General features: G+C 46.0%; 1 protein-coding gene across 1 annotated transcript in view; it reads right to left on the bottom strand.

The window, feature by feature from the left end:
* Nucleotides 1-21,224, bottom strand: part of APOB (apolipoprotein B) — a 41,646-nt gene extending 20,422 nt beyond the window's left edge. The window contains exons 1-19 of the mRNA XM_081593654.1: nucleotides 21,152-21,224; nucleotides 20,781-20,819; nucleotides 19,631-19,746; nucleotides 17,892-18,037; nucleotides 15,435-15,588; nucleotides 14,250-14,405; nucleotides 13,444-13,568; nucleotides 12,670-12,755; nucleotides 11,102-11,321; nucleotides 10,144-10,371; nucleotides 9,804-9,921; nucleotides 9,536-9,682; nucleotides 7,914-8,125; nucleotides 7,414-7,651; nucleotides 6,708-6,884; nucleotides 5,104-5,295; nucleotides 4,018-4,185; nucleotides 3,117-3,328; nucleotides 216-398 (exon numbers count right to left, since the gene is read on the bottom strand). Of these exons, the coding sequence (XP_081449780.1) occupies nucleotides 216-398; nucleotides 3,117-3,328; nucleotides 4,018-4,185; nucleotides 5,104-5,295; nucleotides 6,708-6,884; nucleotides 7,414-7,651; nucleotides 7,914-8,125; nucleotides 9,536-9,682; nucleotides 9,804-9,921; nucleotides 10,144-10,371; nucleotides 11,102-11,321; nucleotides 12,670-12,755; nucleotides 13,444-13,568; nucleotides 14,250-14,405; nucleotides 15,435-15,588; nucleotides 17,892-18,037; nucleotides 19,631-19,746; nucleotides 20,781-20,819; nucleotides 21,152-21,224 (2,990 nt within the window). The remainder of the gene's footprint in view (nucleotides 1-215; nucleotides 399-3,116; nucleotides 3,329-4,017; nucleotides 4,186-5,103; nucleotides 5,296-6,707; nucleotides 6,885-7,413; nucleotides 7,652-7,913; nucleotides 8,126-9,535; nucleotides 9,683-9,803; nucleotides 9,922-10,143; nucleotides 10,372-11,101; nucleotides 11,322-12,669; nucleotides 12,756-13,443; nucleotides 13,569-14,249; nucleotides 14,406-15,434; nucleotides 15,589-17,891; nucleotides 18,038-19,630; nucleotides 19,747-20,780; nucleotides 20,820-21,151) is intronic.
* Between the last annotated feature and the right edge of the window lie 4,917 nt (nucleotides 21,225-26,141).

The raw sequence follows: 26,141 nt of genomic DNA on the forward strand, positions 1-26,141 counted from the left end.
TCGGTCCATGGGATTTCCCAGACGAGAATACTGGAGTGGGTTGTCATTTTCTTCTCCAGTGGATCTTCCCCACCCAGGGATGGAACCCGTGTCTGTTGTGTCTCCCGCACTGGCAGGCAGATTCTTTACCACTAGCATCATATGCGAAGCCCTGCTAGGTGGTCATAATCTAGGAGGTGAGCAGATGCTGGGCGGAGACACTGAGCATTTCTGACCTGGTGTCCCCAGTCAGTGGGTAGGAGGCGGAAGAGTCTGTGGAGCTGGCATTGGAGTAAGCACCCATGATGCAATAGTTCAGGCCAATGAAGAAAGGCTTGCAAGTTGACCAGGACTGCCTGTTCTCAATGAGAGGTGGGATCGCTTCCGTTTTGGTGGTAGAGACCAAATGCAATGTGTTACTAGTGAAAGAAGGAAAAAAAAACACCTAAGTTATTTTCAAGTCATTGAAATGAACATCACTGATTCTCCCAATGCAAATGCCCCCTTACCCTGCCCCCATCTTCCCTCAGTTCATATCCCCCTCAAATTCTTTGATTTACTCAGAAACACAGAGCTAAAAGAAGAACATCAATAAGGCTAACAACCCTGTGACTCTTAACGTTTCCCAAAACAATTTGCACTAAGACATTGCACTAAGTTAGTCACATTTCCTATCTGTAGTTTCCATGACAGTAGGAATTAAGAGTCTCCTTTTACAGATGAAAGAGGATCAGAGAGGTCAGTAACGGTCACTGGGACCTGACTTCATGGCTGCCCCTTCCTTCCTAAAGTGCAGATAAAAGGTGTCCAACTTGTTTTTCATCTGAAATCCCTCTCCACTAGCTTTTCTCCACCAGCATTAAACATACTCAAGTCTCTTTTTCCACTGTGTACACACACTCCACACCCCTTTCCTGCCCTTCTAGCCCCGTCTTGTCTCCCACAATCAAGAAATCTGTCTGCCTCTGTAGTCACCACTTTCATTCAACACCCTTCTCCTGAACAGGGTTCTGACGGCCACCCTCTTGGTGCTTCTGCAACTGCCTTCATCAGCATCTCCAGTTACCTCCAATGGACATTTTTCAGCTTTGTCTTCTTTGATCTCTTGGAAGCATTCAGTAGAGTTGCTCACTAATGGCCAGATTCAGACTTTAGAGTCTGAACTAGATCTGAAAACATCTGGTATCCTCCTCCCCAGTATGCTCTTAAAGAATTAGTAAGTGCAAGAATGTTTCACAATGTCCTGATTCCATCTAAGGATGGTCTCTTTGATATATCATGTTCTTTTCTCAGGGCTGTTTTCTCATTTTAGGGGTGCGCTGAGACCAACCTTTGCTGGTGGGCTGGAATCCTAAGTGCCAGTGATGCCCTGTCTGTGGGGTGATCCACCCCTGTGGCTGCTCCTGGGCTTCTGTGACCTTTTATGGCTTCGGTCACCCCTTATTACTCTTTGCTGCGTATGCCTCTTCCTTTTACGTGTGTATATTCTATCTGTTCTTGTCCTAGTCCCTCATGCCTTACTCTACATGAATCACTGTTTGATTTCAACAACCTCTATGTGCCAGTGATGCCCAGATATGTATTTATAGTTCAGACCTTTGCACTGAGCTCAGACCCATGGATCTGATGACAGCTGGGTATTCTCAGTCTCCCAGGACTTCCAAGCCAGTGTGTTGAAAATGGCATTTGTCCTTGTCCTCTTCACCAACTGCTTTGCTTCTTTAGCCTCTATTTCGATGACGAGCACCCCTGACTCCTCCTGACTCCTTCTTTTTCCTCACCTCCCCCCCGCCCCCGCCCACTCCCTGCATCCAGTCAATCACCAAGTTTCCACCTCCTAAGGATTTCTGGGGTCAGTTCATTGCTCTGTCTGCCTGCCCTCATCAGGTGTGGCACTACCATCTCCCCCCATGTGTGGTTGTAACCAGGCTCCTGACTCACCTTCCTGCTCTGGCCGTGCCTCCTCTCGACCCATCTCCTACTCCGGAGTCAGAGTTTTCTAAAACACCAACCTTACTACTTCATTTACACGCCCACTTTCAACCCTTTTGCCTTCAGAAGAGCCCACACTCCTGAAGATGGCTCACAAGGATGACCCCCGCCAGCCTCTCACATCCTCTTTCACTGTATTTTCCATGCACTTAACCACATGGAACTTCTTATAGTTCCTGGAACCACATTTTTCCTTCAGGTCACTGTACGTGCTTTTCTCTTTGCCTGAGAACATTCATTCTTTTCTCTTTTGTCTGGGTAACTCCCACACGGCTTCCAGGGATGAGCTGAAGTGTGGCTTTCTCCAGAATGCTTTCCCTAACTGCCACAGGCTCCACAATACACAACGTCATGGTCCTCTCCTGCTGCTTCTAACTCAGCCTTCACTTGACAGTCCCTGCTTATCTCACTGCATTTGAATCGATAAGTTAATGTGTCCTTATATAACGGTTTTATTGTGTAGGCAGAAAGAGAATGAGAGTAAAATGGTCTCCCATTTGTCTTATATTTGATAACACTCATTGCAAAGCACTCAGGGGGTTAGAGTTCAGTGAACATAATAATTATTAATAAAAAAAAATGTGTCCAAAATATGGAAACACTAAGGTAAATCCATGTTTGAGGATTTTATTGACCATGGAGCTCTCAGTAGGAGGTTGCTTCCCATAGTCAGCAGATTAGGACTTTCATGCTTTATCCATTGAACTTGCCATTGTAGATCAGTATGTTCTTTGGTATTTTTCTTGGGGAAAATGTTCATTTCCCAAGGATGTTTTCTCTATAGCTAGTGTTTTTTTCATTCTCAAAAGAAATCACACAAGAAAATACAACCTAATAGCAACTAATTAATCAAGTAGGTCTTAAGTCTCAGCTTAGTGAAATATGAAAAGTCTAGGAAACTGTAATTATGCAGTGAGTCTAGGACAGGTAATCCAGTACCTTCTCTGAGGAAACTGTAATTATGTAGTGAGTCTAGGCAGGTTAAAAGCAGGTAATCCAGTACCTTCTCTCACTCCATTCCCCCGCCCCCCCATCAAGATCCACTGGGGCCTGAATTTTCTCAGTCAACTGTGTAGCTTGGCCAAACCCTGAAGTCATAATTTCTTCTATCAAACTGGCTGGTCAGATCTCAGTGAAAGAATTACCTGCCACTGAACAGCCTGACTGGCCTCTTGGGAGAAGGAATGATGAACTTCAGCTGCCCGGCTTTTAGGACTACTCGCACCTCCAGGCCTGTTTCATGGAAGAAGTTGGTGTTGATCTGCACCCCGCTCCTGGCAAAGTCTGGGATGACGATGCCCATGTTTGTCACAAACTCCACAGACACAGACGGCTTTGTCACCAGTTCTGCCTGCATCTGTATGTCAGACAATGACCTAATCAGCTTGGTTCAATAACCTCAGTCCCCTGCAGTCAGATCACCACCCCCGCCCCGCCACTTCCCACTTCTGGGAAGAATCTCTGGATGGCTCACACCAGAGGAAGCGTTACTGAGATGTGTTTGTGGGAGGAAAAGCCACGTTCTCAGTTCTCCAGGGCCAGACTGATACCCAGGACCAGGAAGTACCCAAGTTAACTTTAAGCATAACAGGATACAAAGATGACCAAAACACTTAGTTCTCACGTTATGGCCATGCCTGAGCAGAAGTTGCTAGGTGCATCCTGGTGGAAGCCTAATGTTCATCAACACATATACACTACTATGTGTAAAATAGATAGCTGGTGAGAAGTTGCTATATAACCCAGGGAGCCCAGCCTGGTGCTCTATGATAACTTAGAGGGGTGGAGTGGGGGGAGGGGAGAGGGGCTCAAGATGGAGGTGATATATGTATAATTATGGCTGATTCGTGTTGTTGTATGGCAGAAACCAACACAACACTGTAAAGCAATTTTCCTCCAATTAAATTAAAAAATGAAAAGTTAATGAGGTGATTCCAATGATGACGCACTTCGTCTTGAATTGCAAACGCCTTTTTAAATTGTACTAGACACCTGCCATGGAGGAAAAGAACAATCTAAGGAATAAAAAAGTGAACAGAGTCTTACACTGGCTACTTCCAGTTTCACTCCAGCTTTGATTCCAGGAGTGATGATGCCGGAGGAGGACACTTGCAGTTGTAGTCCAAGTCCAGTGGGGAGTTCAAAGGCATTGTCCATGAAGATGTAGTGAAGGAACAAGTCATTTGTGGAACCTTCCCTTACGAGCTCTTTAATCTATATATCACACAGGAGAGAGTAAAAGTAAGCCTCACTGAAGTAGGTTTTCCAAAATGCAGCCTCCCCCATGTCAGACAATAGTTATTCTTCTTTATCCAGAATAGAAGGGACCAGCATATTTTAATTAGCTGAATAGCTTAATAAATAAAGATGAATGATTATTGATTTCAACAAATTGGGATACAAAAAGTTGCCCTGGGTAGATATTATGTCATTTTCAACTGGGGATTCAAAGGGCATTTCAGAATATTTCTGAGCCTCTAAGATTTGTGAACTTTAAGTATCATTGCATGGCATGACTTTGTTCTGGTTATTTGGCGTTGGAATACTTGCAGCACAATATATTATGGTCAAACCAGTTTTTTAAAACTGATGAGCTATTTAGATGATGTACATATCAGTATGCATTGGTGTTTATTCTTTATAACGACTCTGGAAAATAACTTGAGATCTCTTTTATGAAAGCCACATTATTATTCATTATATCCTAGGGAGTGTATTTGGATAATTTCTCCCTTTTTAATAAACTAATAATTATAAATATTTAGACAATGGACTGAAGTTTTCTACATACTTTGTTTCATAATCACTTCATCATTTAAACATTAAAGGGAATATTTAATATTTAATATTAAAGTGTATCTCTCTAGGTAGAGAGATACACTTTATACTGTTTTCCACATGAACAAATGAATGCTGTTAAAAGATACATCTAACATGATGAATAGCTTAATTTCTAAATGTTATCAGTTCCTTAGGAATCCAGGAATCTTCTTCACTGACATTTAAGACAAACTTGCCTCTCTGAAGGAAGCACAAGCACTTTCTCTGGTCTGCATGACTGGGATCTTAAGGGAGTCTGGGAGATCTCAACAGAGCCCAGGCTAAGCCATCACCCTATGATGGCCCACTTACCATCTGGGGGATCCCCTTCAGGGTATGAACACCTTTCAGCAGCAACTTCCCCAGGAGTTGGAGGTCGTGGAGTCTGACAAAGCCAAGCTCTTCTCCCAAGATGCGGAGGTAGGCTCTGGCCTCTGGGAAGTCTTTGGATTTCAGATCTTTGACCAGCTTCTCAACGTTGAACATGATTCCATTGACCATGTCCTGGGATTTTAACATCAAAATGTCTACTGAGGTGTGAGTGCTGTCAAACACCCTTAGGTTAAGATGTGGGACCTCCCTGTTGCAGCTGTGACGAGCCTAAACATAAACCCTCATGATGGGGACATGGGGCAGACACTGAAACCAAGCTCCCACCTTTTATCAAAAGATAGACAGCTCCTCCAAACTGACATTAAAAAAAACAACAACAAAAAACAAAAAACTAAGGTCTCGCCAGGGACAATGGTGCTTCCACACTGTTCTTAACTTGAATGATGTAGGCATAGGTGATCTCTGTTCTCCAGCATGCCAGGATCCCTATGGATCCTCAAGATTAGAAGATCCTCTGTCCCCCATCCCCTCCCCTGCTTACTCTTTCTCTCCTCTGACAAAGGAAAACACTAGGGATTTCCTGGGAAAGCATAGCTGCTGTATATATTGGCCAAAAGCTTGAAACACACCTCATCTAGGGAAGCTCTGATCTAGGTAAGTTCTTAGAGATAAGGATCCCAGAGACTGATGCTTAGGCACTGAGAAAGAAAGAGTGATTGAGAGACCCAAAACAGATCAAAGACCCTCAGCCTCAAATGGAGGTAAGTAAATTAGGAGATGGAGGTGAGCATTGGGGAGTAAATTACTGCCCTGCTTCTCAAATTGAAATGTGTACACTGGTCACTTGGGGGGTCTCATTAAAATGCAAGTTCTGATTCCATAGAGCCCAGTAGGGCCTGAAAACCTGCATTTCTAACAAGCGTTGTTGTGATGCCAATGACTGAACCATGCTTTGGACAGCAAGGAGTTAAAGAATAAGAAGGTCCAGATCACACAACCTATTTTCTGTTCCTTAAGTAGAGGCTTATGACAACTTCAAAGAGGATTCTGCCTCTATTAGCTAGTGCACAGATGTGGGTGAGAGCCAGAGAAAGTAGTTAATAATAGTGAAAATATGAATTTCAAAATTATAATAGTATCTGCTTCTTGAATAATCAACACAAGAGTCAGGGGCTTTGTTTAGCTTTTTGTATACTTTAGTTCATTTAGTCTTTAAATATCCTTGTGAAGGATACAAGTTATTATCAGCATTCTGGGGATATGGAAACAGATATAACATCAAGAAACTTGCCCAGGTATGCAGAGCTTGAAGAGAGTGAGGTTAGATTTCAAACCCATGCCCCAGAGTTCACACTCTTAATCATTATGCTAGAGAGCCTCTAATGAGCCTGGACTCTGGGCAGACTGAATCTCCAGAAGGCCCATCACTGCAGAGGATACTGTTTCTTATTCCCACTGGACTGGTTAGTAATAGCCATAGTTGTCGCTTTGGTTAGATAGTGCTTTGATGACTTCCAGGCTTAGACAAGAACATTTCCGCATTGAGACGCAAAGCTTTCCTTGAGAGGATACGTAAAACATACCTGCTCACGTTTATCATCTTTGGTGTAGCCAAAGTGGTCCACCAAGACCTTGGAGACATGATCAGGAACTCGACCGTTAACCCAGTACAAAGCCTTGTTGACACTGTCTGGGAAAAATCCTTCCTTCCCAAAAAGAGCTTCAAGTGTTGGTTCAAAACCTTTCCCTTCCAAACCAACCTGAGAGAGAAAATCAGGCAAGAAACACCATCAGGTTTCTCTGCTGTCTGTCCATCTCCCATTCCCCTGTTTATGCTCAATGTATTAAACAAGTACTTGTTGGGTGCTACTGGGCAGGAGTTGACCTGAGCACTCCCCAGGAGTTGTCTGATTTAAATCTCACCAGACGCTTGCAAGGCAAAACCTACTCTGTGCTTGTTTTCTGGAAGAGGCAGCTAAGGTTCAGAGGGGATACATAGTTAAACTGAAGATTCTGGTTTGGGGGTGAATTTGGGGTTTGAACCCTTGGATTTAGGGTATAAGGGCTTCTCTGAGACATCGCACTTCCATTCATATAAGGAGTTGTGCTTCACATGGCCCCTAATGGGGAGGCAGGAAAAAGAGGGGGGAGGGAAAGAAGTGATGGTATCACTGCCTGATGATTCTTGTTCCTCCTGTAGCTGGCTCACGGCTCCCTTGACTTGACTATTTATGATGTAGACCAGAATGGGCTAGAAAACATAAGACTCTGCTTCAGACCCACACATACCTCAAAGAGGTCAGTTGAAGCAAATCCAAAGACTTTGAGGGTTGTTTTCAGCATGCTTTCTTTAGGAAGGTAATTGTTTGGATCAAATATAAGATTTCCTTCGACTTTGGCTGAGACCGGGTCAAGTGATGGAAGAGAAATCGATTTGGAAAACTGATAGCTCCGGGAAAATTTCTTGAAATCCATGACAGTTGGCAGTTGAGATTTTTTCAGAGCTTCTTCCACTACGCTTTTCAAGCTAGACAAAAAGAAGGAGAGTATTTTGAGCTGACACACATCATGTTACTCTCTCACCCCCAAGTCAATGTAGATTTCCAATCGCTACCAAACTCTTTGGGTTTTATTTGCCCCCAAAGCTTGGCTCAGATCTGCTGCAATTTCACACAGATGTTGGTTCCAGAAGAAAGAACAGCCTGTAAAGGGCAGGCAGCGGCTAAATCAGAAATGAGGTTTGGAATTTCAGCCCCTTGTGGCAGACGCAGGAAAATGACTTTACTTACCCCTGGACATACAGATCTTCTGAGTTTAAGATGTTGGCAATGTGGGAAGCCACAAAGTTCTTCACTTGCTCATTCTGTTCCCGGGGGAGAAGTTGGGTGATTTTGCTAATATCCGACTGGGAAGGACTCCCCATCAGCATGAGGTAGGCAGCCAGCCGCTTATCCCCCGGAGAGGTGTCATCAAGGAAAGTCTGAAGAAGGACTTCCCGGACCTGTAGCCCAAAGACGAGACTGTCATCACTGTCAGAACATGGAACATGTCTGGCAACCATCCCTGATCTTATTTTGCATGTGGAATTTCTCTCTATGAATTCTTCAAATGCTGTTACTGAACCTTCTTCATCCAGAGCAACCAGCTCAAGGAAGGGTTCTCAGAAGACACCTATCAAATGCATGTTGAGGGACTTCCCTGGTGGTCCAGTGGTTAAGACTTTGCCTTCCAATGCAGGGGGTGTGGGTTCAATCCCCGGTCAGGCAGCTAAGGTTCCCAAATGCCTTGTGGCCAAAAAACCAAAACATAGAACAGAAGCAATATTGTAACAAATTCAATAAAGGCTTTAAAAATAGTCCACATCAAAAAGAATCTTAAAAAATATGCATGCTGAATTCAATTGCATTAAAATACACAAGTTATGGCCAAGTTATGACTTGTTGGAGTTCTGCCACTAGCTGAAGATAACGATGTTTTAACATAAATTATTTCAATATGAGGGTAAAGGTGAGAAGGAATCAGGAGAATCTGATGCTAATAAGTAAGTCAGGTTGTCTGCAAAGCTGTGGAGTCACCATCACCACCTTTGCGGGCCAGTTTGACTCTCTTAGTCTAGGGAAATTGGGGGAAAAAAATCAGATATGTTTTCCCAAGATGGGAGTTATGGTCAATCTGGCGAGAGGACAGCAAGTAGTGAAAAAAATCACACTTCACCTGCTGAAGTAGCAGGAGGGTCAACTATTTTTCTCATGTCCACATATGGCTAGGCAGTCAATTGTTGTTTAGTTGGTAAGTCATGTCTGAGTCTCTTGTAACCGCATTGACTGTACCTCGCCAGGCTCCTCTGTCCATGGGATTTTCCAGAGAATAGTGCAGTGGGTTGCCATTTCCTTTTCCAGGGGATCTTTCCCACCCAGGAATCAAACCTGTGTCTCCTATCTTGGCAGGAGTATTCTTTAGCACTGAGCCTTCTGGAAGCCCCAGGCAGTCAATAGGTGTGTTGAAATTTGCAATTAAAGAGCAGTAGAATAAAGTCCGGAGAAGGCAATGGCATCCCACTCCAGTACTCTTGCCTGGAAAATCCCATGGACGGAGGAGCCTGGTAGGCTACAGTCCATGGGGTCGCTAAGAGTCAGACACGACAGAGCGACTTCACTTTCCCTTTTCCCTTTCATGCACTGGAGAAGGAAATGGCAACCCACTCCAGTATTCTTGCCTGGAGAATCCCAGGGACGGTGGAGCCTGGTGGGCTGCCGTCTATGGGGTCGCACAGAGTCGGACACGACTGAAGCAACTTAGCAGCAGCAGCAGCAGAATAAAGTCAGTGGAATGATGAGATTTAGAATCTCATTCCAAATCTTTGTCAATCTGAATCAACTCATCATTTTCAGCCCTCTTCTGCGGACTTTACCTCGTCACTAAGCTCCATTTTCCGCAGGGCCTGTATGGCAGCCTTCTGAATCACCAGGGATGGCTGTTCACTTCTGATACATTTCAGGACTGAAGACATGAGTTTTGGGGTTAGTTGCTCCATGGTTTTACCAATATTTCCTATGACCTGCATTGAAAATAAACAAGAGAGAATCAGGGCACAGAAGGTGCAGTGAGGGGCAGACAGAAAAAGTGCATCTGAAATGATGCCTATTATATATAACAAACAAACAAAAAACTGAAAATACCCTCAGAATCAGGTAAGTGAGATCTTCGTTCCCAGTGCAGTCATTGCCAATCTGTTCTGACAGGTAATCAGCAATTTCCAGCAGGTCCTGTGTCCATGTAGGGTTTGTCTTATGATAGCTACAGGAGAAAAGTTAGGATTCAGCAAGCATAGCCAGGTTTATCTTAAAATATACACTGATGTTCGCTGATTTCTTATTTCAAGTCATTACTCTCAAAATTGACCAGTAGACGAACAAAAGGGTAAGCATCAGAATTTGCAAGTGGAGGGAGAGTACAAACAGAATACTGACACGTAGGGTCATCCTTCGCTCCTACGAGGAGATTCAGTGGAAAACTCACTTGTTGATCACGTGACTCAGAGCATAAAACGTGAGCCGGCTCTGCTGCACTCTTGCGGTGTTAAAGACTTCCCGCAGCCTCTCAGCCGAAGGATCTGGGATCAGGGCCACCAGGTAGGTCACGGCATCTATCAGAAGGGGGTTGGCTCTCTCATTTTTCAGCCACTGGAGGATGTGAGTGTAGCACTGGGGCTGTCCGCACTGAATCAAGGCTTGTAAAGTGATGGGGCTGAGAAGAAAAGGGCAGAGAAAGAAAGATCACCTTCTAGGCAGCTAAAACCTCCTTGGCCCACAGTGTTCCCTCTGTCAGGAATTCCCTTATTCAAGATCCAAACCCAACCATCTTCCAAAATCTAACTCAGATCCCTAGACAACAGAGAAGCCTTCCCCATAAGTAGCATCCACTGGAGAAGCACCATGGAGCAAAGTCTGAAGAAGGACCCCCTGGACTCAGCACCCAGAGAGGACTGTTACCCTTTGGTCAGAAGATGGAACATGCCACATAAACACTCGCCCAGTCCCCAGTCCCTTCTCTGACCTTCACAGCACTAAGACTGCACTGAAGTAAAGAGAAGTCATGGTATTATTTTGTTTGCTTGAGTCTCTCTCCTCTAGCCTACAGGCTTCCAGAAAACACAGACTTCTTTTCCTCTCACACTTCCCAGAGTACTCATTATAGAATTAGGGATTAAAGATACCCATCAAAATGTGGGAAAGATTTCCCTCCTATCTTAACATGTAAATATTTATCTACTTTGGATGCAATGTAGGTGTGTGTGTTACTCATGGAACTCTAGACACCTTAGCTGACATTTCTCTATCGAGCAAACATTTACTGACTCAATTGATTAAATGGGTTGAAATTTCAATGGTCCCTGAGATTCTCTGGCCAAGGTCTCAGCTAGCTCTCATAGGCTCATAATCTATGAAGGTTTGAGCTGTGACTGCTTGAGAAATACCTGGACACCTCGATCAGCTTCGGCAAGAGGGAGGTGACCGCCTCACTGCTGAGGCCTCGCAGCTCGGTCACTAGTTTATGGAAGAGGTTGGCTCTCTGGGCATTCTGCTCAGAGACGTGCAGTTTCTGCAGCTCCTGAAGTGTCTTCACGATGGCTTCAGCGTACTTTGGAGGTGACGTGGACCTGGTGCTCTCAAAGGCAAGACCCACTGCCTTGGTGCCTGGAAGGAGGAGTGTGTCAGAGGGATTCCAGCTTACCCCTGCATCTCAACCTTATCTTTCTTCTAGAAGCTGGAGATCTGGGAGGGGTCAGCAAGAGGTGGGTGGAAAAAGGAGCCTCTCCTGTTCTGTACTTAGTGCCTGTTTTGTGTCTGGCTCTGTGCTAGGGGTCTGACTTCGGTGTTTCCCTAACTTGCCACCCTCTCCTTGTGATTAGCATGAATATTGTGCATGCCTGCTGTCACTTCAATTGTGTCTGACTCTTTGCAACCCCATAGACCATAGCCTGCCAGGCTCCCTTGTCCATGGGATTCTCCAGGCAAGAATACTGGAGTGGGTGCCATGTCCTTCTCCAGGGGATCTTCCCAACCCAGGGATTGAACCTGATTGTCTTACATCTCCTGCACTGGCAGCCGGATTCTTTACCATGAGCACCACTTGGGAAGTCCCGTGTTAATATTATTCCTCAACTTAAAGATAAGGGAACTAAGACCCAGAGGTGAGCCACTCACCATGCACAAGATCTTTCTGGGTGTAAGAGGCAGAGCTGGGATTGAATCCAGGCTTGTTAGATTTGTATCGGATTGACTGACCTTTTTGCCTAAAAGAACTGGTGAGGAGGTGCTACTGACATGACAACAGCGGAGGCTAGACTCACTGGTGCTCACCCGTCCTGTCTTTGCACTGGATCTGGGGGCAGTTTGTGTATTTATGGGGGGGATGTTTTGTGTCCCCTCCATCACCTGCTCTCACCTCTGCCCGGGAAGTGGGTGAATCAGTGGTGTGGAGGAAGGACTCCTGACTTCGATTAGACCTGGAGGCCCATTCTGTGCCGCCTGTAACAGTCTGTGACTTTGAATACATCACTAAGCCACTCTGCGTGTCCCTTTTCCTTCCATAGAATGGGTGTAAGAGCATATGCTGCTACCACCTGACATCACAGGTGGCTGAGAACGAGGTAGGGCACACGACTCATTGACATACAAGATAGATGCAGGGCTGAGGTTGGACTAGACGTTTCTGCAGTTCCCTTCAGCTCTAAAGACTGATTCTTGACCTTTCCCATTTACCCTACCTCGCTCAGGCCCGGCTGCCCAATTTACCAAAGGTGGACTTGGCAGGCCAGTTTCCTACTTTCAAAACCCAGGGAGCTTTGAGAGAACTCTTCTCTTTCCTTTATCCCATTGCCACCTGACATTCTGAAATGAACAGGCTTTCTCAGTAGAATGGCCCATGGCCAGAAGCCCAGAGCCCAGGACTCTCACAGGGCCCAGCAAGGAGCTAAGCCATGGTTGGTACCTTGTGGGCAGGTTTCCCAGCCCTGGCAACCACGTGCACATAACATCTTACCTTCCTCAAAGAAGCGGCTGTTGATCTTAGGTGTCTCTTCAAGTTTCAAAGTCTGTGTGACCTGTGCCATCATTCCATATTTGTTCCTGGCAACACAGGAATCACGGCACGTCATGGATGGCCAGGCTCCTCGCAGCATTCTCTGCTCTTCATGTTGAATGTCTCCCCTATCTCCACTTCTCCCTGAATCCTGCTCCCCTTTCAAACCATACTTATTTATATCCAGCTGTCCTTGAACCCCTATGAACAGCAACAGCTCCTTCTGGTCATGCTGGCTGTCCTTCCATCAGAAGGACACATGTACCTTACATTCTCCACCATTCCAGAGAGCCCAGAGGGAATGAACTAACTCTAAGCTCCAAATTCTTTTGTTATCTCCCATAGTTCAGTGCCAAGAATACAGACAGCAGTTACTCAGTCAACACTAGTTGACTGACCAGTTTTCAAAATGGATATGTAAGTCTCTAGGCCAATTCCAAAATCTGTAAAGCCTTTCTAACCCGAGCAGCCAGTAATGGTTCCAGTTTTTCCTGATCTCTAGCCCTTAAAGTCTGGATCTCAGATATCTTTTGTTGGTTTTGAATTGTTCCTCATGCCTAAGTCTTTCCTACCAAATGGCCTATTAGCTTGAGACAGGAGGACAGGAATACATTCTGCTTTGTACCTTTTCACACCTCCTCCCAGGCACAGCCTAGCTTGCAACAGGGCACCAAGAAGCATTCAGCTCCTATTGGCCCCATAAGTAAGGAATCGGGGCTACAGCCAGGGACCTACTTGTAGGAGAAGGGCAGGAATAGGTGTTGCTCATTGCAGATGGCTTCTGATACATGCTTCCTCCTTGGGTCCAGGGTGTACCGGCAGGACTGGCTGCTGCCAATCAGTGTTGACAAGGGGCGGGTCTGTGAATGGGATCAGGGGAAAAGCATTTTCATCAGTCCCTGGGGCTTGAACCTGAGTCTTCTCTCATATGTATTTCCCTTCAGGAAAGAAAGTGGGGGAACAGGGGTTTTGTACCACTAGATAAACTCAGCGAGAGAAGAGAGCTTCATACTTGACTTCTAGTCAAGGGGATGAAAACCCAAAAGCTGAGTCCAGCTGTAGACTTTTCTTATTTCACCCCAGGGGACTTTTGATCTGTACAAAGTATTTATAACCTTGAATCCAGCACATGGGGCTTCCTAGGTGGCATTAGTCATAAAGAACCTTCTTGCCAATGAAGGAAACACAATGAAACATGGGTTTGATTGTTCCCTGGGTTGGGGAGATCCCCTGGAGAAGGGCATGGCAACCCGCTCCAGTATTCTTGCCTGGAGAATCCCATGGACAGAGGAGCCTGGCAGCTACAGTCCACGGGGTTGCAAAAAGTCAGACATGACTGAAGTGACTTAGCACGCATGCATGCATCTAACATGACTCCCTGTCCTACCACACACGAACACTTCACAGCTGTTCCTACTGCTCCTTATGTTTTCTTTGCCTAGAATTTTTTCTCTGGGATCCCTTCTAGCTCTAACATTCCATAATGTTAATAATGAAGAGGCTGCTGCCAGTGTGCATAGCAATGCTGATGTGAAACTTACCATGCCTCTAATCAAAGCGAGTGGGCTAACTCCCGTGCTAATGGGCTGGAAGTGATCACACTTCTCCAGATTTCTTTCAATAGATATTTCTGTTGCCACATTTCCCTTCTTCGTTTTAACAGTAAAGTCTGTGGAGCAGTTTCCATACACAGTATCCTAGGGCAGCAGAAGATACAAGTGTACTCAACACAGGGAACCATCTTTAGGTGCTCGGGGTGGGGCTGGGAAAGAAGCCTATAAGAAAAGGCAGGGGCAACATGGATTTTGGAGAAAGCTTCATCCTCTTGGACAGAATGTGGGTGCTGTTGGTTCCCAGGCAGCCAGGGTGGGCATGAGAAAACCTCTTAAGGGTAGTCCTGGCTCTGGGGCACACCTGCCTGCCTAGGGCTCAGCCAACACTGGTTGCATATTCTGTGCTCTCGGAGCCTTTTCTCTATTGCTCATTTATGGTGTATACTCCAATCCGTTTTGTGTTGTATCCCCCCAGATCCTGAGACCTCCCTGTGCAGGGGCCCCTGCGGGATGCAGCAGTGTCTTCTCCCCATGGAGTGCAGCACAGAGCACAGAACATAGTAAGGGCTCAAAAGTGTTCACAGGACTGAACTAAACTCAATGCATCCTCAGATCAAAACCTGGGATTCTTAAAAGAGGCTGGAAAATAGATTCAATTATTTTCTGTGTTTCAAATGCACACAGGGGACTTCGTTGGTGGTCCAGTGGTTAAGACTCTGCCTTCCAATGCAAGGGGCACAGGTTCAATCCCTGGTTGGGGAACTAAGATCCCACATGTTGCAGAGTGTGGCCAAAAATTACACACGCACGCACACACACACACACACACACACACACACACACACAAAGAGAGGCCTTACTGTGGCCTCTCTTACAAAGAGAGGCTCTAACTTGTGGAAACATAACAAAATCAAACAGAAGGTAGGGTGGTCAGGACTCCCCAGAAACTGCTATAAAATTAGACCCAACCTGCTCAGGCTGTGTGGGCTGGGCCCTCAGTGACCTCAGAAGCTAGGGGAGCTCTGAGCAATGTGCTTCACACCAGTACAGGGCCTCCTATGTAACTAGCCACGCAGCTGAGTCAACGATCCAGTTGACATATAAGTGGAACCCGGCTCCACTATGTGAAGAGGAGTTCAAAGGACCACTGTTATCAGCTTTCTAAATTCTCACCAGAAATAACACTTGCTTAGCCTCTTCTGTTTCTGGGGGAAGCAGGAGGGCAGAGATGATGCCCCTCTTGATGTTGAGGATGTGTTTAGGCTCTTCTTTCTCTGGGTAAAGTAGAACTTGCTTGCCTTCAGGAACAGCCAGCTTGAGGTCATACCTGGTGCAGAGAGAGTATGGTCACCGAGTGTCCCTTCTCCACCTTGAGCCATAAGCTAGGTGGCTTTGCAGCCTTCTATTTACTTATTTTCTTTTTATATCGTTTTTGATAAATATCAGCACATATACATACATTTTCAGAAAAGTATACAAGTATGTGTATGCTTCTGGTATTCTTTCACTTCTTTTCCTTTTTTTTATTGCTTGGCTTGGCTCACCCAGTCCCCCTCTCTCCCCATATCAGTCTCTGCAGTCACACTCCCCACAGAACACCCCACTGGGCCTTCCATTCATATCCCCACACTCGTATGATCTTATACAGAAGTGTGGGCATGAAAACACCTTCATAGAAAGAGTTTGTCATTGCTGGTTTTATCCAAATGGCATGGCATCATGCATACTTGTCTTTATCTTGTTCTTCTCATTTAATTCTACTCCATGAAAATCCTTGAGTCATCTGGTAGCACTCTAACAGATTCTTTTTACAAAGTTAAATAGCAGTCCATTCTATGGTTATATATTCTTTATTCAGATAGCCTCCTATTTGATGGCATTCACTTTTTCTCTTCCTGGATGTTTAAATTTTTTTGCCCCACCAGCAACACTGATACAAACATTCTTATGCACCTATCTTCACATGTTACTACTTTTCTTTTTAGCTATGTCAAAAGCTCCAAGTATTTTCCATTATACTTATAATTTATAATTATAGTAGAAATTGACTAAAGGCATTCCTTTGCAGCAGCAGTGCATGAGGGTATGCTTTTCCTCACAGGCTTGCCAGTAATAGGTGCTATTGCTATTTTAAGTTTCTGTAGTCTTATGGTTATAAGTGAGTATAAGGTAATAAATATCTTGTTGCATTAATTTCATCCCCTGACCACCAGCAAACTGGAGTTTCTTTTCATACATTTGTTGGACACTCCTTCACTTTCATATGATCTCAGGCTGTGGCTAAAGCCTGGGTCAACTCTGATCTTAGGGACCTTTCTTTGGGGACTTCCCTAGGGGATTTCACAGAGCCTGGCACTACCTGCTCTAGTTGAGTCTAAAGAAAGAAAAAGAGATGAAGGATGCTTCCCACAGCCCTACATCCTCTCAAAAAATATTCCAGATACTGTGACACAGGCTTACAGAAAAGCCTCAAGGTGGCCAAAAGCAGGAGTCTCTTTTGTTTGGAGGAGGGTAAGGACCAAAGAAGACTTCACTGGTGGCTCAGCTGGTAAAGAATCTGTCTGCAATGTGGGAGGCCCTGTTCTCTGGGTTGGGACGATCTCCTGGAGAAGGGAATGGCTACCTACCCCAGTATTCTTGCCTGGAGAATTCCATGGACAGAGGAGCCTGGCAGACTACAGTCCATGGAGTTGCAAAGTCGGACATGACTGAGCAAGTAACAGACAAGGACCAAACAGCAACTCCTCCTCCCTTTCATCATTGTATCCCACCCCCTCCAATGCATCTAAGTCTTGGATACAATAAGATGCATGGGTAAGAGACGGAAGCACCAGGGACTATTTTGGCTTCTGAATCTAATGTTTAACAAACTGAAAGACGGGCAGGGAAGGAATGTCTGTTGTTACCAAATCAACAACCCCATAACTGTCTGTATTTGCACATACTCAGGACACTACAAGGGCTTCCCCGATGGCTCAGATGGTAAAGAATCTGCCTGCAATGCAGGAGACACTGCAAACTGTCGTCTGGAGATGAGGCAGGGGTGATGTTCAAAAAAATCTAACAACCAGCACACTGTGAACACTAATCAGTCAGAAGCACTGCCAGCTGTAAGCAACAGGAATGGTCTGGTCAGTGTGCACTGGCGGGATGCCGGCCCTAGAGGGGGACCCGCTTAGGCTGTGGCTCTCCCCAGACCCCTTGACGCTAGTGTTCTCTGCTGAGCAGAGCCATGTTTGGTCGCAAGTCCTGCCCGGACCCTCTCTGAGGACCACAAGGCACAGTCTTGTTTCATTCTTTAAACATGAATTCACTTGTTTAAACAAACCATCTCAGCTTTATTGTCTCAAGGAGTTTTAAAGTGTGAAATCTTTTAGAACCATATGTAAATGACAATTAGGGAAACTTCAGTAGGGGAGGGTAAAGACTACTTCCCTCTTTTTGATTGTTGTAAAAACTCAGCAATTCCCTGTTCTATGGTGAATAGAGAGTACAAATACTTGTACTCACATATGTGCCCAACAATAAACACATGCTCATGTCCCCCTTGGACACACACACACACTCATGCAAAACACATGCCATGATGCCCGGAGCTCAGACATTTGAACGCACAGGCCCACGTCTTACTTGGACATGGCAGCAGCAAACTCCTCAGAGTTCTTGGTCTTCTTCAGCAAGGCCTTGCCCTCAGGGTTGAAGCCATACACCTCGTTTAGGGTGCAGTGACTCGTCTTCAGGATGAAGTTGCAGAGTTGGGGGACCTCCAGCTCCACCTGAGAAGACAGGGTAACAATACATTAAGACTCCACCAAGAACACAACACTCCTCCCCAGCTCAGGGCTTTCTGACCTTTCCCATGTTCCGCGGGGTACCATGCTTCTGAAGTTTTCCCCTTTGTATGCAAAGGATGATAACTTTTTATTGGTTCTAAATGTACTCCCTTTAGTTATAAAGAGGTACAACTGGCTGGAAGAAATGCAGCTGAGGAGTGAGGGTTTGGAAGAAAACCAGGAGGCAGGAAGAGGACTAACATTGGTTTCAACAGCAAATGCTTCCTTAATCTAAGTAGAAAAACCAAAAATACAAAACCATTTGTATCTACCAGGACCTATTCTGAGCTTCACATACAGCTGGAGTTTAAATAGTTCCCTCTGTGTTATCCAGCACTGTTTAAAGAACTTTCTGCAGTGCTGGAGATGTTCTGTATTCTCACTATTCAATATAGGAGCCACTAGGTATGGGTGCCAATTGGGCAATTGAAATACAGTTAGTGTGACTAAGAAACTGATCTTTTACTTTTATTCAATTGATTTTTATTTATTTAAAACTTTTTATTTTATATTTGAATATAGCCGAGTAACAACTTTTATTCAATTTAAATAGTCACATGTCACTAATGGCTACCTTACCTGACAGCACAGATGTTGGTGCCCTAAAAATAAGCGGGTAGCCCAGTTTGACTTCTCTTTCCCACATGATCCCCAATAGTTGCCCTTCGATCTGTTCCACAGAACATGGATATGAGTACAGTCTGTCTCAACAACTGGTAAAGTTTTATTTGAGAACAAACTGCACGTTTAAAATTTTCTGTTCTGTTTGTTTTTAGTAGTAGATACCATTTCAGTTAGATGATAAAAGCCACACTCCAGAATGCTTTCCTGGGATGCTCACCCACTGGACATCTCTTGAAATGTTAAATCTATTGGTCTGCAATCTTGACATTTTAGATCACATATTCTAATTACATCTTGGAAAGAAAAGTGAAAGTGAAAGTGAAGTCTCTCAGTCATGTCCGACTCCTTGCGACTCCATGGACTACCAGGCTTCTCTCTCCGTGGGATTTTCCAGGCAAAAGTACCAGAGTGGATTGCCATTTCCTTCTCTAGGGGATCTTCTTGACCCAGGGATTGAACCCGGATCTCCCGCATTGCAGGCAGAGGCTTTACCCTCTGAGCCACCAGGGAATGGAAGCTAATAGCAAAATAAACCTAGTAGGTAAAAATATTGTTTCTGTGGCAGACAACTTAAAAAAATTTTTTTTTTGATGTGAACCATTTCTAAAGTCTTCATTGAATCTGTTGCAATATCGCTTCTGTTTTATGTTTTGGTTTTTTGGCCTTGAGTCATGTGGGATCTTGGCCACCCCGAACAGGGATTGAATCCACAACTTCCTGCATTGGAAGGTGAAGCCTTAACCACTGGACCACCAGGGAAGTCCCTGTAGCAGACAACCTCTGAGCAAAGAAGCTGACTTGCAAACTGAGGGCCAGTCCAGCACTTAGAGGTTATGACAGTCCTGGCACAAGCCGGGTTTGCTCAGCCTTGGGCTCCAGGGTCCTCCAGTGGCCTTCCCTTTCCCCTCGTACCTTGCAGTTGATCTTGGTGGAGCTTCTTGAATCAGCAGTCCCAGGGACACCACTGGAACTCTCAGCCTCATAGTTATAGACATATTTCCTGAGGTGCTTGAATCGTGTTGCATCTTCTACAATGAGGAAAAATCTGTCAGCTACACGGCAGAAATAATTCGCCCAAGGCTACTCAGTCCTCGGCATAGAGGGATAGTGGCACAGATAATGAAAAACGGTAATTAAACTCCAATTGTTTTCAATTAATTTTGCCTATGCTTAATTTTTCTTTATAAATTTAACTTCTCCATTACGACAGTGCTGAGGCTAATATTTAAATTAACTGGTATTCCTTGAATATATAATCTGAAGCACAAGGCAGGGAGTGTCAGGTAATGAGGCTCAGACAGTCTACAGGAAAGACTCCTTGGAAAATTAAGAGTTGACGGAATAAAGCAAATACATATCTCACTGCCTTTTCAGCATGAAAATACTCTAATTCTGTGGCTCTTTTTAGATTCTACCAAATATCTGAGGCAAAGTTCACTAAGCGTCAGGGGTATCTGGCTGACATAAGAAATCCCCAAGAAGGAATTTCTGGAGGTTTCCGCTGTGCTTGAGAGAAATTTCCTGAACAATTTGAGAAAAAGAACATCTAGGTCCCAGTCCAGAGGCAGTGATACAAGATGCCCACGAGATGGCAGTGCTGCTCCACCAGAGGCTAGCATCCCGCTCTCTCTGGAGAGAGAACACAGGGTACTACTGCAAGGCCGGCTCCTTTGACCCCTAGGGGTCAGGTAAATACAAATCCCAGGGTGAGCATCTGGATTTCTGCACGAAGGTTAAAGTCAGCATTTCTTCACCCTCTTGTGCTTCAGATTAATGATTAGTCCCTGACAAACAGTCTCTTTAAAGTGCCCGTGGACCAACAGGTCCCTTCCCCACCCTACCCCCAGGCTGAACGTTTGGGACAGAGGGGAAGGGCAGGTAAAAGAGCTGAGATCCCCTCGGAGCAGGGGCAGAGGCTCCAGGAACTGGCTTCTTGGGGTCAGAGCAGTGTACACCAATCACAGCATCACGGTATTTCAGTGATCCGAGGTGCAGAGGGAGGGGTCGGAGGTGGGGTGGGGTGGGGTGGGGCCGCCTTTCCAACTCAGGGGAAATGCCTTACTTGGACAGCTGGGGCTGACATTTTCCAGCACTTCATCTCCTGTAAGAAAGGGAGAAAGGCAACTGTAGGTTTTCCCCTTCTTCCAGATGGGTCCCAGGGTCTGACCAGGAGGACCACTGCATTATCCTCTAGCAGGGAAGAAGGCTTTGAAGAATCCTCCATCCCTTCCATCACCTCCCCCACCCCCACCCTGAGTCTAGAGGAGCCCCCTGCAGCTGGTCCTGTGCCCCTGTCCTTCTATCCTGGGGCTGCCCTCCCTGGCTCCTCCCTACCCAGGACCAAGCTGCCCAGCCACCACTGTGGCCCTGGCTTCGGGCCCCTGGTCCCCCACCCCCAGTCCTGTACCCCAACGGCCAGCTGGCCTCACTCACTGGCCTGGGCGCTGGCGGCATCTAGGAATAGCAGCAGCAGCAGCAGCAGCACCGCGGGCCTCGGGGCGCCCATGGCCAACCCGGGCGGTGTCTCCCTCCCGCCTGCTGCCTGGGCCTGGCCTCGGCGCTGCTCGCTGGCTCCAGGGGACGGGCGCCCACAGGCAGCCCCGCACCCACGCTTGCACCTGTAGTGGGAATGGACAGCCGGCGCCGGGGCCCTATTTATATGAGGCCTGAGGCCACCCGCCCAGGGCCGCAGCTGAGGGAGCACCGGGCAAATTGCAAAAGGTCCAAAGGGCAGCGTCTGGGCCTGTTTGCTTTTCCGCACCAGGCCAGGCTCTGAGCCCTGAGGAGGGGCCGGCGAGGGGGCTCAGCCCAGACTCCTCCAGGGTCACTGGGGCCTGACCTCTCCCTTGGCCTGTCCTCGGGGTCTCAGGGCCCGAGGAGCCTGCCCTGACCCAGGGAGATGACTGAGCACAGGACGAAGCCTGCCCCTGCTCCCTGCACGGGCTCTGTAGCCACTGGATGGCTAGTCCTTCCCAGCGTCTAGGTGGAGACATCCCCCTGCCCCCACTTCCTTCCTACCTTGGTGGACTTTGAGGTTGCCTAGGGGCCTGTAACCCAGATCAGTACCCAAGGCTCTGGGTCACTTGCCCTGGACTCAGTCCATCTGGAGGAAGCAGAGAGAGAAGAGAAGGAGAGAGGTGTCTGGAGAGGGACTAACCCCCTCTTGACCTGAGGGACCACATCTCTGTCAAAGCAGAAATCCAAGAGCTGGAAGCTTGTAGAAGCCCCAGTGAGGAGGGGCCTTTGGAAAAGACCAGCTTCCTCCCACTTCTCCCCTGCCCACCCCAAAGGCCCAATTTCTTCTTGGGAAGTTGAGGGGAGGAGCCTTCTCTCTACATGAATTGCCTATGGGTTTCCTCAGGGACAGGGGAGGCCAGTGAGGAGAAGTAGAGTAGTGGGTGGACGCAGAATATTTCTCCTAACACATCCCAGAACCTTCTCCATGAATCCGTCCCTTCCTCTCTAGGTCCTGTTCATTTCCCACAGGAAACTTTCACCAAGGCTCTCCTCACACTCTTGCTTGCCCTGCAATAGGCGATCAGGCACAGTATAAGTATTTCAGCATCTTACTGATGTCTTGGGCTTCCCAGGTGGCTCAGTGGTAAATAATCTGCCTGCCCATGCAGGAGACAAGGGTTTGATCCCTGGGTTGGGAAGAGCCTGTGGAGGAAAAAATGGCAACCCACTCCAGCCTTCTTGCCTGGGAAATCCCAAAGACGGAGGAGCCTGGCAGGCTACAGTCCATGGGATTGCAAAGAGGTGGACACAAACGAGTGACTGAGCCCACACACTCACACACTGACGTCTTACTGACCCAGAAACAATCATAAAGGGTGATGGCTGGGGTGGTTTTGTGATGGGATGGATGAATGTCTGAGACTGGCTGTGTCTACAAGGCACCTGCAATCTGACTGGGGAGACAAGCTGTGTGGACAGGAGGCAGCTGGTGAGCAATGCAGGCAGGCTGCAAGCAATGCTCAAGGGTGTAGAACTGCTGGAGGAGAGCGAAGGGAGGGGTTGGGGGTGGACAAGCAATGAAGTGAGACTACAGACTGAAGGGGACATGGAGCACCTGAGGCACAAGTCAGCATATGTTGTTACAATCTGTTATTTATGAGATGCATCCAGATGTAACGAACCACATGTGAAGTCATTTAAATTTTCTGGTGCCAAGACTGACAGTTCCAGAAGGGTCATGTTCTGAAACAGTTCTGTTCAATCGCTAAGTCGTGTCCGACTCTTTGCGACCCCATGGACTGCAGCATGTCAGGCCTCCCTGTCCTTTACCATCTCCTGGAGTTTGCTCAAACTCATATCCATTGAGTCAGTGATGCCATCCAACCATCTCATTCTGTGTCAGCCCCTCTCCTTTGCCTTGAATCTTGCCCAGCATCAGGGTCTTTTCCAATGAGCCAGCTCTTCACATCAGGTGGCCATAGTATTGGAGCTTCACCGTCAGTCCTTCCAATGAATATTCTTGGAAGGGTTGATTTCCTTTAGGATTGACTGGTTTGATCTTGCAGTCCAAGGGACTCTCAAGAGTCTTCTCCAGCACCACAGTTCTGAAATAGTGTATAAAGACCCCCATTTCCTCAGAGGACACTTGAAGGTTTGTCTTGTTCCCGGAACCTGGGCCTTCACATTTCTCCTCATTCATGTGTTGTCCTTAGCCAGGAACTCTCTATGAGCAGCTAAACTCCCTTCAGTAATTAGCTGCTTTGATTCCAAGGTATATTCATATCGTTAAAAGTGGATATTACAAAGGCTTTAACCCAAGGCTGGTCATACCTACACCACTGAGTTGTACAAGATCTGGGAAAAAAAAAAAAACTGCCCCCAAACCCCATTTCTCTGAGTATTTTATTTGAACTATTTTGTGTGGAGTGTTGCTCCACAGGAGGAGCTGCTGTCAGAATTTCAGGAAATGGTCGTGCTCCCGTACATTTTTACTTTAAGGAGAATGGGCAAACATATGTAGGTACAAAGAAACCAAAAGGAGATGGTTAACTTCAGTTTATGAACACAAATCCAGCCTTTCTCTGCTGGATGACAAATGAAGCCACTGTCTTATAGTATGTCAGTGGAAAACATTAATAAGTCTTGGAGATTAATGTACAGCATTATGAATGTAGTTAATAGTACTGCTTTGCATATTTGCAAGTTGCTAAGAGAATAGATGGGACTTCCCAGGTGGCTCCCCAGCTGGTAAAGAACCCGCCTGCCAGTGCAGGAGACATAAGAGATGCAAGTTCAATCTCTGGGTCGGGAAGATCCTCTGGAGGAGGGCAGGACAACCCACTCCAGTATTCTTGCCTGGAAAATCCCATAGACAGAGGACCCTGGAGGGCTACATTCCTTAGGGTCGCAAAGAGTCGGACATGACCGAAGTGACTTAGCACACAAAAGAGTAGATTATAAAAGGATCACAAGAAAAGAAAAAAAATTTGGTAACTGTGTACAGTGTCAGAGGTTGACTTATTGTGATCATTTTGCAGTGTGTACAAACATTGGATTATTCTACTAGAAAAAGGTAGAGAACGTAATTTTTATGATTTGAGACTCTAAAATGAATCTGCTGACTTGGATACAGGAAAACTCTGTGGGTTGTTTGTATACCCCTGAGTTGACTGTCACCATCTCTAAAGGAGAAACCCTAAGACTTGGAAGCATTGGGCTTAGCTTCTGTTTCTTTCCCCGATTTTCTCTGTAAAGTCACCCCAGTGCTGGGCTTCAGCCAGCAGTACTCATGCTCTGACAGGGTCAGGGACACAAGCACTACAGAGGGAGTGTTGATTGTTGAGTTGATTCTGGTACACTCACAGAAATACTGTAAGGATTAATATGGGGACTTTTCTTAAATTACTAAATCCACTTAGACCTTGTGTAAAACACTATTTCCTTTTTAAAAAATTATTTATTTATTATTGGCTGTGCTGGGTCTTCACTGCTGTGCAGGCTTTTCTCTAGTTGCATGAGTGGGGGCTACTCTCTAGTGGCAGTGTATGGGCTTCTCATTGCAGTGGCTTCTCTTGCTGCAGAGCACAGGCTTCAGTAGTTGCAGCATGTAGGCCCAGTAGTTGTGGCTCATTGACTCTAGAGCACAGACTCAATAGTTGTGGTGCACGGGCTTAGGTGCTTCATGGCATGTGGGATCTTTCTGGGCCAGGGATCAAACCTGTGTCTCCTGCATTGGCAGGCAGATTCTTTACCACTGAGCCACCAGGGAAGCCCATAAAACACTATTTTAAAATACAGCATTATTTGTGACCATAGCTATCACTCTTCATCTCTTTCCCTTCAAGGAGAACATTTCTCAGTTTGCTCTCCAAAACACACTTGAAGTTTCTAAGGACAGCAAGCTGTTTTCACAGGGACATCAAATGGTGTCAGGAGTCAGGCAATCTTCTAGTATAAGCTATTCATTGAATGGAGAAAACCCAGGTCCTGAGAGGTCAGTTGATGTAAAGGAAAGCAGTGTGTGTGTTAGATTCAAGAAGACCTGGGATTGAGTCCTATCTGGACTGGGGTTTGTAACCATGGGTAAGTGACTTCACTTTCCCAAGTCTCTGTTTAGCCATCCCTAGAACAGGATTAAAAATATCTACCTCCCTCAGAGGACTCTTTGTGAGAATTAAGTGAAAAAATTATGTAAATGATTGCATCGATAGCAGGATGTCCCACAAAAGATGACAATAAATGGTAAATTATCATTTAATATGTGTGTGCATTGGAGCGGAAGTATATTTGGAGGGTATCTACTGAGCTAGCTAACCACAGCAGATATAGAGACAGAAATAAATAGAACAAAAATAGGAAATCAGGCTAAGGAGTGAGAGCAGATACAAAACAGGGCATCCTTGAGGGCGACGTACAGCAGACAGAGCCTCTGTTGGTCACTGATGATTCCTAACTTTTCTGGGGATCTGAAATCACAGTCTTTTCTGGAGTGATCGGAGGCCTTCCTACAGCAAGCAGACTACTAAGTGACTAGAGTAGACACACATTCTGAAGTTGTGGAGATTAATCTCAGCTGGTAGCTACGATTTATCAGTTTGTGAAGGCAAAGTCCCATTGGGTGAACCATTGGTCTGAGTAATCACAGAGCTCAGGGTCCCCATTAGAAAGCCATCAGATGAATGGAATTTCAAGGAATTAGATAATGCTGAATATCCCAGTTACAGTCGTCAGAAATGAAACTATTCATTCTGTTTATCTGCAAGTGACCAGAAGGGTCCTGGTCAAGTTCAGGGATCTGCAAGAACTATTCAAGGCCCCTCAGCAGCCCACTATCCTGAGTTCAGCATAGTTTATATACTGAAATGTGTTCAATATATATTTGCTGAAAACAAATGAATGAATTTATGACATTCAGTTTTACCTCTGTTGCTTCCAGGACATTCAGGGACAGTGACCATGATGTTAA

This window comes from Giraffa tippelskirchi, chromosome 4 (assembly GCF_054371585.1).
Source record: "Giraffa tippelskirchi isolate mGirTip1 chromosome 4, T2T-mGirTip1v1.2.pri, whole genome shotgun sequence".
Taxonomy (NCBI): domain Eukaryota; kingdom Metazoa; phylum Chordata; class Mammalia; order Artiodactyla; family Giraffidae; genus Giraffa; species Giraffa tippelskirchi.